General features: G+C 43.4%; 1 protein-coding gene across 11 annotated transcripts in view; it reads right to left on the reverse strand.

Moving 5' to 3' along the window:
* TRPM3 (transient receptor potential cation channel subfamily M member 3) overlaps positions 1-12,214 on the reverse strand; it is a 608,524-nt gene that overhangs the window by 245,061 nt on the left and 351,249 nt on the right. For all 11 annotated transcript variants that reach the window (XM_060237459.1, XM_060237453.1, XM_060237455.1 and 8 more), the window contains exons 4-5: positions 7,205-7,418; positions 5,149-5,273 (exon numbers count right to left, since the gene is read on the reverse strand). In XM_060237459.1, coding sequence (XP_060093442.1) covers positions 5,149-5,273; positions 7,205-7,418 — 339 coding nt within the window. The remainder of the gene's footprint in view (positions 1-5,148; positions 5,274-7,204; positions 7,419-12,214) is intronic.

Consider the following 12,214-nt stretch of genomic DNA (forward strand, 5'->3'; position numbering starts at 1 on the left):
AAGCAAAAGGGAGTCCATTCCATCTCATGGGGCCATAGAACAGAGTGAAATCCATTGTATCTTATGGGCCCATGGGACAGAATGGACTGCATTATATCCTATGAGGCAACAGAACAGACTGGAGTCCATTCTGTCCTACGGACTGATAAGATAGAATGGAGTCCATTGTGTCCTGTGAATGAACATCCCTTTTGTTTCAGCTGAAGAAAAATAACTGCTACTGTTTGTCTCAAGACAGTTTACTGTTTGCTTCATGGCAGTGTTGTTTGTGGAGGGTTGGGGGTAGATGGACTGTCCTGGTCTTCCTACAATGGGCTCTGAGGACAGGCAGTAGTGATCAGTAAGCCCCCAATAAAACTTTGTCAGCAGAGAACTTTCTCCCTCAGAGGTCAGTGGCTGTCTGGCGGGGTTCTTGCCTGATGGGCCTGGCGGTGGGCAGGGGAGAGCAGAATTAGCCAATGGCATGCCAGAGACAGATGTGAGCCAATTCCACATAGCCCACATCCAACTAATGAAAATCCTCAGATTTTCCACCACAATAGGGCTTTTATTTATTAAAGATATGTGGTTTATCAGTACTGAGTGAAGGTTTTTCTTAATGAACACCATGTAAGTTCTTTAAAATACCTCTCTTGTATATGATCAAACTTATGAAGACATCGATAATCAGTCGGGTACAATGGTTAAAGGGATCCAGATTTGAATTCCTACTCTGCCACAGAAGCTTTCAGGGTGACCTCAGGCCAATCAAACACAATGGGTGCGGTCAGACGTCCAAAAAACCCCGCTACAGGCATGAGTTGAGCCCGCATGCATGTCGGATTTTACCGGGACGTTCACACATCCACATCTGTGAAGCGTGCTTAGCCCGTGCCCGTCCCACGCTGATGCGCCTTGCTCGCGGATCAATTTGCCACTGCTTTTAATCCGGAACAAGACGTTTCCTGGGCGCTTCCTGGGCGCTCTGGAGCGTCTGGACGGGCAATCGTTGCTGAGTTGCAACAGCGCTTCCCGCTTCCAGCTTCCCGCCACAAGCAAAATGCATATCACTGCGCCATCGAAGGAAGGGGGGGGGGCCTTCTGAAACGTGCAAGCAGCCCGGCCTTTTTTTAAAAAAAAAATATTTTAGTTTATTGCGTAATAGCGATATATCGAAATATCGCACCTGTATGACCAACACGGCTGCATGGTTTTAATCCTGCTATGAGCTTTCGTGCATGCACCATACCAAGGGCTCAGACTGAGAAAAGTTAACTTTCTCCCCCTTTTCAGTTTTTCCCCCCTCTGGAGAATACGGTAAAGGCGTCTCCGTCACGTGCGTCACTTTTCCTTCTCGCTTATGATTATTGGAAGGGAGGAAGACGATTCTCTCGGAGCCCAAGGAAAGCGGGCAGCTTTGGCCGCTCCGAGGAGGAGATGGTTCCACTTTAAAAGCCGCCCTCGGGGAGGGCCGGGACTTCCCTGGGCTGGCGGCGACCACCCCGCGCTCCTGCCTCCGGCTGCAGAGTCTTCTCCAAAGGGGGACCGAGAGGCGCGGCGACCTTCCTTCACTTCTCCTCCTCCTGCCGGCGGATCCGAGTCTTTCCCTTCTAGCCGGGTGTGCGTGCGAGTCGCGTGTCCGGCCCGGGGGACGTGGGAACCTTTGGCCGCCACCATGGGGATGTGTTCCAGCCTCCGGCCCAGGCTGCTGGGGGGCGCCCACCCGCCGATCCCTCCCTACGTGCCGGGAGACGCGGAGGTCTTGGAGCGCGGCGGCAACCGGACGGCCACCAAGCAAGAGCTCAAAAATTCCATTTCGACACAACGATATATCGATATATCGATAGAGCAGCGGGGAAACAAAAAAAAAGAGGTTTAATAGCCGGAAACCCCGCAAACCCTCCTGTTAGCGCCCAGCACTGCGCCTGCGCTAATGCGGATTGCCGCCATCTGAAAGAAGTTCCGGGAGGGCGCTGTGTGATCGAGCAGGGGACGGGATCAACACGGCATGCCATCGGAACTCCATGCTGTCTGATCGGGAAACAGGATGCGGCGGATTATCTGACATACGAAATAACGGCGCTTTAAAGATGGGTTGCTGATGGATTTAATGTAAGTGTGACCGCACCCAATCAGTCTAACCTACCTCACGGGTTGCTGAGAGGATAAAATGGAGGAGGAAATGATGTAAGCCACTGTGGGTTCTCACTGGGGGAAAAGGCAAGATATAAAAGAAACAAATGTATGCCAGTAACACACTCACACATAATGGTTGCCATGTCCACTTGGGAGTCATTAGACCACCCCTGGCATATGTGCTGACAGTGGAACCCTGGGCCATTACATTTAGCATCCAGGGCCAGAGCTCCATCCAAGCAACCAAGGCATTGGTTGCATTCCTGGGGCTTGTGGTACAAGAGAAAGCAACAGGCATGGCTTTTGCCTGTTATCATTTCTCAGACCTACACAGCCATCAGTCAAGTCTAAGTAAATTTCTGAGATACTGGCAGTAGCAGGGGGCTTGGCTTTCTACAAATACAACTCCTCCCCGCCCCTTTTGTTTGCTGATACACCAATAGCTTCATAGGCAGACACTGCAATTTTTGGCACTTGTGCTGGAAAAGGTAGCTATGACATCCCTCTCTTCCCTCCCTCAGAGGCACATTTTTCCCTCTGTTTTTCTTTCCTTTTTGTGATTGAGTTGCTCTAGTAATGGGTTTTGTTCTTTGCTGAAGAACTCTGGCTGTCCCACCCTGTCACAGTAGATACTTTGGCTGTTGGCTCAGCCAGGAACTGGAGGGAAGGGTTGGGACTGCTCTTTAATTTAAACCACTTAAATGGCACTCAAGGCCATTCAAAAATAATGGAATAATTTAACATAGAGGGGGAAGGTCAGGTGAAATTGGGTAAAATTCTTGAGCTAACTCAATATAGAAGATTTTGAGGTAAAATCAGTACATGCACAGACTTTAGTTCTTATATTTCAGACGAATGAGAGTTTCTTAAACTATTTACAGTTACTTAAAATCTTTGAGAACAAAATCTTTTGTTCCAGTGTTTCCTCAAACACTCCAGTACACTTTTTTTTTAATTATTATTATTTTTAGAATTCTTTGAATCTTTTGGTTTCCAGAAGACTTGTACACTCTTTTTGGTACTCAAACTCCTTCTCTTGAACACCAGTACTTTTATTGATTTTTTAAACTGACTCTTAAGGCATCTAAAGACAGTTTCTAACCAACCCTGACAAGGGATATCTGCACTCTTCAAAGCTAATTCCCAGTTTGACTGGGTAGGGAATTTTATTCTCTCTCTGGAAGATCTATTCCCTTTCCTTGGCCTGAATGACAGTCTTCACCTACTTCCCAGACTTCCTTGCCAACTCTCTCTCTCTCTCCCCCCCCCTCCCGGTGTGTTAAACTGCTCTTAGCTAAGGCTGGACTCCAAGACTGTCAGTACTAGACTCTTCTCTGCTAGAGCTGAAATCAGACTGAATTCAGTCAAGGCAGAAATCTGACTGAATCTCTCCTCAGCATGCAGCTCTCTATAGACTTTCTCTGCTCAGTTAACGCTAACTAATCAGATCTCTTGGAACAGCCTGTCACTCAGGACTCTCTGGCTCTGTGAAGAATTAACCTTTCACATTCTTTTATCTGTTTACACAGCACTTCTAAGCTTCTTAAAAGTGCAATCTATCACAGTAGGCTATTCCTGCTATAGATCCTATATTATACTAATACTGCCCTTGGGACCAGTGTTCCCTCTAAGCTGGGTTAGTGTGAGCTGGCTCATAGTTTTTTAGCTTCCAGCTCACACATTTTTGTCATAGCTCAGAAAAAAATGGCCCCTGAGCAAACTAATTTCTGCAGTAGCTCACAACTTTAATGCCAGTAGCTCACAAAGTAGAATTTTTGCTCACAAGACTCCACAGCTTAGAGGGAGCATTGCTTGGGACAGCATTGCATTTATGGACTCAGCAACTTGTTCAGATGGACATTGTTTCATAAGGTAGTGAAATTCTTTTCTCATCTGTCAACTTAATCAGTACACAAGTAGCACTTTAAGTGATTCTTATCTTTATGGAAGAAAGGGCAGCTTTTGCAAAAAGCTGGCATACATTCTAAGTCTATCTTTAATAAACTGGTTTTATTTTATCTCTAAGGTGTTATAGTTGATGAGTCCCATCACAATGTAGGATTTATAGGATTCTGAACTCAACTAATTATTTTCTTTTTCCTACTATCCTTGAAAGATCTCATAAAATCCCATTGCTTTCAGTTCAACAAACAAATTGATGGTAGCCAGCTCTATGTTGTTTCGTATTTCCCATCCAATCCTTTATCTCCAAATTTCTTGACTGAAAATTCACACCAGTAGGTTAGATCAAGATAGATAGCCATGTTAGTCTGTCTGTAGTACTAACAAAATTTCTTGTGAGCAGACCTAAGAGCATTGGCTCACAAAAGCTCATACCCTGTCACAGATTTTGTTAGTCTTTAAATGTTACTGGATGCTTGCTCTGTTCTGCTAATCAGTGGGTTATCTCACATTCAACAGGTTGTCTCACACTCTCTGGGTTGGAGCAAAAGATAATTTTTCTACTGGCAGAAGGCACTTTCACTAGTTCACTTGCTGAACAGAGCATTCCTACCTTGCTTCTAAGGAAGAGAAGAAACCAGTAAGTCAATGAGCTTAGAGAATATATCTCTGTTTAGGACTGCAGTATTAGTCATGCAAAGATCTCCTGTCATCCAAATATATCCATCCTTTCTTTCTTATGTCCTTATGCCTGGAACTGCCCATCAGAACTCTTCTGTTACTGTTTTCAAATCCCTCCTGATATCCACCTGATACCCACTTTTAAGCATCCTCCCTTTCCTATGGAAATAAAGCCACTAATGGACTAAAACATATTCCCTCCTCTTTTTTTTGGTTGTAAATGCACCTCCTTTGCCTCCCTCTATTCCATTCTGACAAAATCTTTAGATTGTAGGTTCCATAGGACAGGAAAAATTCTATAAACAAACAAACCTATATTCTTGTGTTTTCTTAACTTAGGTGTCATATAAGCAGACATAAACACAGTGTGACTTCTTCCTGAGTAGTTCTGAAAAACTCAAAGCAGAATATGTTGGCAGACTTTATGTATCAGAGAAGCCAGTGACTTACATCTTTGCCAATCAGATCCTCTTGGTTTTCTACAATTCCCCAGGGAGCTATACCAATTGTGCAGATCTTCCCTCTAGATTTTGAGGCATGGTCTTTCAATGCATCACCAACATGTCGAATAACTCCTGAAAATGAAAAGGCACGCACATATAGATGACATGTGGGGGTAGTTTATTTGTTATTTAAAGCATTTCTATATCCCACTCTCAATAAACAATATTTTGGAGACAGTTTACTACAGCCATTTAAACAGGAACACATTCTCCCATATTGCTATGCTCTTGCAAATGACCAAAAACAAACCTCTGAGAAAATAAAAATAATACTGAAGCAGTAGCACTGCTGCCCTTATTGCATTTGTTTTTTTCTGGGATTCTGTGCTAACATATTCACATTTTAAGATAGGGAAACGCAATGCAATTGGAGAACATTATGGGATTTTTGGCAACAGTACTTACCTATGGTTTGTATAGCAAAGCTCTGAGTGTAATATGTAATCTGCAAGTTTATCTAGCTTTCTCAGAGCTGCTTCTCTGCATTCCGGCCTAGAGGAAGAGATATGAGACAGAGAGAGCCTGGGCTACTAGAAAACTTAAGATTTTATCTAAGACTGGCCCATAACACATATAGCAATATGCAGGACCTTTTTTTGAGCAGGAATGCATAGGAATGGAGTTCCGGCTGACTTGGTGTCAGGGAGTGTGACCTAATATGCAAATGAGCTCCTGTGTGAAACAATGGTGACACCAGGGGTGTGGCCTAATATGCAAATGAGTTCATGCTGGAATTTTTATACCAAAAAAAGCCTTGGCAATATGTATCCAGTGTTTTTTAGAAAATGTAGCCTCTTCATGCCACTCATTATAATGAACTACTTGCTATGTCTCAAGTGGAAGTTACAAACATTTTATTTAAGAGAAGCCATGTTGGATCAGGCCAATGGCCCATCCAGTCCAACACTCTGTGTCACACAGTGGCCAATATATATGTGTGTGTGTGTGTGTATACACACACACACACACACATATATACTGTGGCTAATAGCCACTGATGGACCTCTGCTTCAAATTTTTATCCAAACCCCTCTTAAAGCTGGCTATTTATTTAATTGAATTTTTGACTGCCCTTTCTGATACCTGGACTCAGGGTTGATTACAGCAATTTAAATAGATAAAACCAGATTAAAGAACAGTAAAAACAGTGCAGTTCCCAGAAACCAGATGGCATCTTGTTTTCATATTTTCAGAATAGAGGATTCAAGCATGATAAAAGTGTCTGAAAAGGCTGTATAGAAATATAATAAGAAGAGGAAAAGGAAAGAAATTTTTTTTGGGGGGGGGGGACAATCCTTTTGAACAGGAAAATGTGTCTGTGTATGGAGGGAATTCTCATAAGGTGTAGCAAAATCTTTCTCTCCTTTAGGGCATATCCATATGGGCAGAGGTAGATAGTACACCAGACTGTTATAAAAAACAGGAATCTGTATAAATTCAGTGTCACTGCCAAGTCTGACAATCTGCTCAACCAAAAATATGTGAAACTCTCCATAATGGTCCAGCAGGCAAGCACTAATTAATAGCAAAGTAGAACAGGAAAACAGGAAATCTCTTAAGCCCTATAGTTATCCTTTATCTTGTAGACATTGTGACCATTTGAGATGATTGTTTTGTCACTTTTGTCATGCTGTGGAATGTTTTTACAGCACCAAGACTATAAATTGCTCTTCTAAAATTGTAATTTTTACTTTATTATATTATCTTTTTACTTTCTGACTCTTTCAGTCTGCCAGGTTTTCCTCTGCATTCAAAACTAATTGACATTTACTTCACTTGTAGTAACATCTAACTCATATTTGTGACATTTAGGCTTTCCCTAGCTATTACTCATTTCTATCTATTTAGCATGGTGTAAAAGTGACTGAAAACTTTTTGTAACTAAAGTGAAACATATATGGATCCAGTCAGCACCCAGATGGAAGACCACCTGGAAATGTTATATATGCCACTCAGAGGCCCTTAAAGGAAATCAGCATAAAAATGAACTGCCAGTTAGGTACCTGTGTTCACTCCTCCAGTAAATATCCATGCCCCAGTAGTCATGGCAGCTTTGATGAGACCTTTCCCGAAAACTTGCTTGAGCTTGGGCTGGAGTTCAAAGTTCTGGAGACCTCCATGGACAGAGATAAGAAGCTTAGGTAGCTCAAGTTGCCATTCCTTTGTCATCAAGTGTAGAAGAAGATCAGGCTTTGTGTCAAAAGACACACGTACATACTAAAGAATGAAGGCCATGGGTATTTTTGAAAAGTAAAGAAAACAAAATGGCATTAATGTATCACTTCCATCTTCTCCAACTCTAACCTAGAGTATGCTTTCTAAACATTTTTGCTATCAAAGAACAGTTTCAATAAAATTATGGTACATGACAATCATTCATGAATTTTATGGAACTTTCTATAATAAAGGATGTGTGAAGATATACAGCCACAGAACAGCTGACTAATATAAAAAGACACATCTTCTTACACATCTCTTTATTAGGTCTTGCATTTACATGCTAATTTGCTGCCATTCATCTTACCAGTCACCCAATCTTATTTCAGCTCGACTTTCAGCATCTAGGCCTTTCCTTTAGGCTAACCTCCACCCTTTCTTTTCCTGTTAAGTAGGACTTGAGGGTAGGCTTCCCAACCTCCCTGCCCTGGCGGGGGACCCCTGAAATTGCAGCCTCCTCCCCCGCTCTCCAAAAATCCGGAAGCGGGGGGGGGAGAACATGTGTGTAGGCATCATGTAGTTGTAGAGCTCCTGATCCGTTTGTAAAATGTGTGCCTTTATGGCTGCGCAGGAAACAGGAAGGGCTTCATTGGAAAGGGTCAGTAATAGTTTCCATGGAGAACGGCCCCTCCCTTTCTTTTGGTTTCATTTTCACAGCAAGTAGAGTTCTGCAGGAAGAAGATCTAGTAAGTATTTGTGTGTGTGAGAGAGGGAGCGGGCAGGGGATTTCCTGGTTTGGAGGCCCTCCCCACCTTTAGAAAGCGTGGGGGGGAGGGAAATGTCTAGTGGGCACTCTATTATTCCCTATGGAGAATGATTCCCATAGGGAATAATAGGGAATTGATCCGTGGGTATTGGGGGGGCTATTTTTTGAGGCAGAGGCACCAAATTTTTAATATAGCATCTAGTGCCTCTCCCCAAAGTACCCCCAAGTTTCAAAATGATTGGGCCAGAGGGTCAAATTCTATGAGCCCCAAAAGATGGTGCCCCTATCCTTAATTATTTCCTATGGAAGAAAGGCATTTTAAAAGGTGTGCTGTCCCTTTACATGTGATGGCCAGAACTCCCTTGGAGTTCAATTATGCTTGTCACACCCTTGTTCCTGGCTCCACCCCCAATGTCTCCTGGCTCCACCCCCAAAGTCTCCTGGCTCCGCCCCTAAAGTCCCCAGATTTTTCTTTAATTGGACTTGGCAACCCTACTTGAGGGAATTCTGTTCTATTTTTTGTATCTGAAGAAGTATGCTTGCACATGAAAGCTTATACTTTGAATAACACTCTGCTGGTCTTAAAGGTGCCACTGGACTCAAATTTTGTTCTGCTGCTTCAGACCAACATGGCTACCCACCTGAATATATCTTCTTAAACACAGTTAGCAGCACTAGGAAGCATACAGTTCATATATTTCAGTGACAAATAGACATTCTGTAGTGTCAGCTGTCAGATTTTGAGATAGGGAGACTGGGTTCAAGATATTTGGCTTTTTAATACCAAGGCTGAATTTTATGACTACTGGAATGGGAAGGAGTTATGACAGAACAATACCTGTGTACGTTCTGTGTAATTAATTAACATCAAAAACCATACCCTAGTAAAATCTGTAATAGAGTTACACCCTTAAAAGAACACTGACGTTTGCTTAGAATTGCACTGAACATTCTCTATATATCACAAGCAGCTGATCCTGCGGCTATTCAAGAGAGCTCTTTTGAAGCATAAAAAGGGCTTATTACTTTTGGTAAACAGCCACTGTTTTCCTCAGCATTAATATGTTCTAAAGCCTTGTAAAATGTGGCTGGTTAAGTCTTAGACAATATGGTCAAACTATGTTAAAAAAATAGATTGTGATCATTACTCAAGTGTTTACTTGGACTGCTTGTGATAATAGGCAACTTTCCCTATACCTCAAATCACATTTGGCTTACCAGTTATGAGTACCATTGCTGAAACGAGAACCCCACCCCCCTCAGTTCTTATTGAGAGTGCTAATTTAAATATTTCTTAATTTACAACAAAAAAAGTTATGCAGAAGCACAATAATATGCTACTAATTTAAATCAATTTGTTGCCCTAGTCAAGACACTAATTGCATTTACTATAGAGCTAACCAAATGCCTTCCTTGAAACCTCTAGGAATTACAGAGACTTTCATGCTTGGGCAGTTGGAAGCATCATCACAAGCTAAACAGAGCAAGAAAATAGAAGGCTCCTGTGAACAGGAAAATTCATTTGAAAAACCATTGGCTAGAGAAATTTTCCAGAAAAACTGTCAGAAAAGGTCAAAAGTTCCCATTCTTTTCCCACCTCCTCAAGACCCACCTCAGTATCTCAGTTTACTTCTATTAATTATCAAGGAAATGTAAGAATTATTCAATAAAGGTAATTATGAATTTCATGACCATCACTGGCTCCTATATAGTACTTTTTGTACTAGTTTATAGACACCTAACAAGCAAATGCATGCATTACACATTACTGTGAACAGCGTCAGTAATTTAAATCACTCCTTTTCCAACAAAATAATATGGTTGGGAAAGTGTTCATTGCCTCATTTCTGTTTGTTTGGGGTTTCTGCCAAGAAACACAATAACTTACACATGCATGAGTTATTTGCAGCTGTGAAGGGCAGGTATTATTTGCCTTAGGACCTTTTGATAGGAATGCAGCATATAAACATTTTAAAATAGCATAAAATAAAGTAGATTATATCAGGTATATGTATTTGGTATGCTGGTTCTACCACTATCAGGAAAAGTGAGAAATACAGCAGGAAAATTGTCATGAGTAACTTATGAGTTTAAGAGAATTTAAGAAAATTTGGACCTGGATTTTTTTTTATCTACTATTATTAAGTAACAGGGTGAATATTACCTAATATTTATAAGAAATATGTAATAAAATTTAGCCTTGGCTGAGGACCAATATTTTATATTTCTCTGATTGTGAACTTTCTCCCCTACTAGGGTTAGGGTATTAGATGGACTCAGGACTCATGGCCATGCAAGAGATGTTGGGTCAGATGACAGTCTTGAGTGACCAGTACTCCAGGGGATCAGCAATGGTGAGCTCAGGGGACTTGGTGAGGTACTCCCTCACCATCACCTCTGCCAAATCCTCCACTATCACATTCTTGGCATCCCTGCTACTAATGACATCTTGGTTCACCCCTGCCAACCAGCATTGGGGCTTCTCCCTGGTTGTGCTCCTCCTGCCCCTCCCCAGCCTCTTCCATCCTTTTTTCCCTCTGGCCACATCTGTTGGCCTGTAGTTTCTGCAGTCTTTCCAGAGTTACTGCTTCCATTGCAAGAGCTCTGCATTCAAGAGAACAATGTTGCTTTGTATCTGGGGGTCACAGGCCATACAGGCCAGCTTGTACTACCCTTTATTGCAGAGAATATGAAACCTGGTGGTGATGTTCATCTGCAACCTCTCTGCCAAGGACCAGCCAGCTCCAGTGCTGAGGCCAGCCCAATCCAGCCCTCTAATCAGAGGAAAGAATGTCCCAGATCAGCACATATGTGGTGTCCTGGAAGTGCTAGAGAACAAACACCATTTGGGAGAAGGTCAGCTAGTAATTGGTACTGATGCTGAGCTCCTTTTCCCCATGCAGGCTGGAGGAGCTGACATTCTGCATGATGCACCAAATGTGCAATTATGGCATAGGTGGAGTTCCTCCCCCCACCCCCTGACTCTTGCACAGCAGTTGAGCAGACTTGAGGCTAGATGTGAGTGGCCAGGCACCAACAGGTCTCATGCAAGTACCACATCTTGAGGGGGGGGCAGCATCCCAGGTGGCCTTGACAGTGACCATCAGCCCCAGAGCATCCTTCACCACCAGATGAAGCATGTGCAGTAGACAGACAATGCCCTTGAGATGCACATGCTTCACTATTGCTAGCATGTTGGCACTAGCATCCATGACCATATAGCCACAGATTATTTTGCTGGCACTCACCTCAGGCCTGTAGCCAGAAAATTTTAGGTGAGGAGCAGGGAATAACATTTTAGGTGGAGGGGCCCTGGGGCCCAAAATGACGTCAGACATTTAAAAATAAATTAAAAAGGAGAATGGTGGCGGCAGCAAGGGCGGTGAGAGCAGCAGAGAGAGAGGGGCCATGAGAGCAGCAATGGCGATGAGAAATAATAATAATAATAATAAATTTTATTTATATCCCGCCCTCCCCGCCGAAGCAGGCTCAGGGCGGTTACAGGACATGGTGTATACCATGATATTATAAATGGGGCAGTGAGAGCAGCAGGGAGAGTGGAAGCGGTGAAAACAGGGCATCGAGAGCAGTGTGGAAAGCAGTGGGGGCAAAAACAGGTTGTGAGAGCAGTGGGGGAGGCAAAAATGGGGCGGTGAGGGCAGTGGGGAGAGTTGGACAGCAAAAACAGGGTGGCGAGAACAACGGGGAGAGCAGGGGTGGTGAAAACAGGGTGGCGAGAGTGGTTGTGGCCAGTGTGTGGCAGCGAGAGCGACAGTGGGGGAAGGAGGGGCCATACAGGTAGAAGGGGGGGTTGAGTTGGTGTAGCTACGGGCTTGACTCACCCCTCCCTCAGGCTTCTCTGTATCACACGGCAATGATGTTTTGTGCCATGTGGTCTGCATCTATCCCCTGTACATGGAACAGAACCACTTTGTAGCCCAGCAACAGGACTATTCCCTCCTGGGGTCTGGGCTGTGCCCTGATATTCCTGTTGATTGCTCCAGAGGTCTGCCCTGAAGTGCATGTTGCCCCCTTGCATGGTCTTCTGGAAACCTGAGCCTTGACCATCGCCATTGTAACTCGTGAAAGG

The sequence above is a fragment of the Heteronotia binoei genome, chromosome 4, assembly GCF_032191835.1.
Source record: "Heteronotia binoei isolate CCM8104 ecotype False Entrance Well chromosome 4, APGP_CSIRO_Hbin_v1, whole genome shotgun sequence".
In the NCBI taxonomy this organism is placed as follows: domain Eukaryota; kingdom Metazoa; phylum Chordata; class Lepidosauria; order Squamata; family Gekkonidae; genus Heteronotia; species Heteronotia binoei.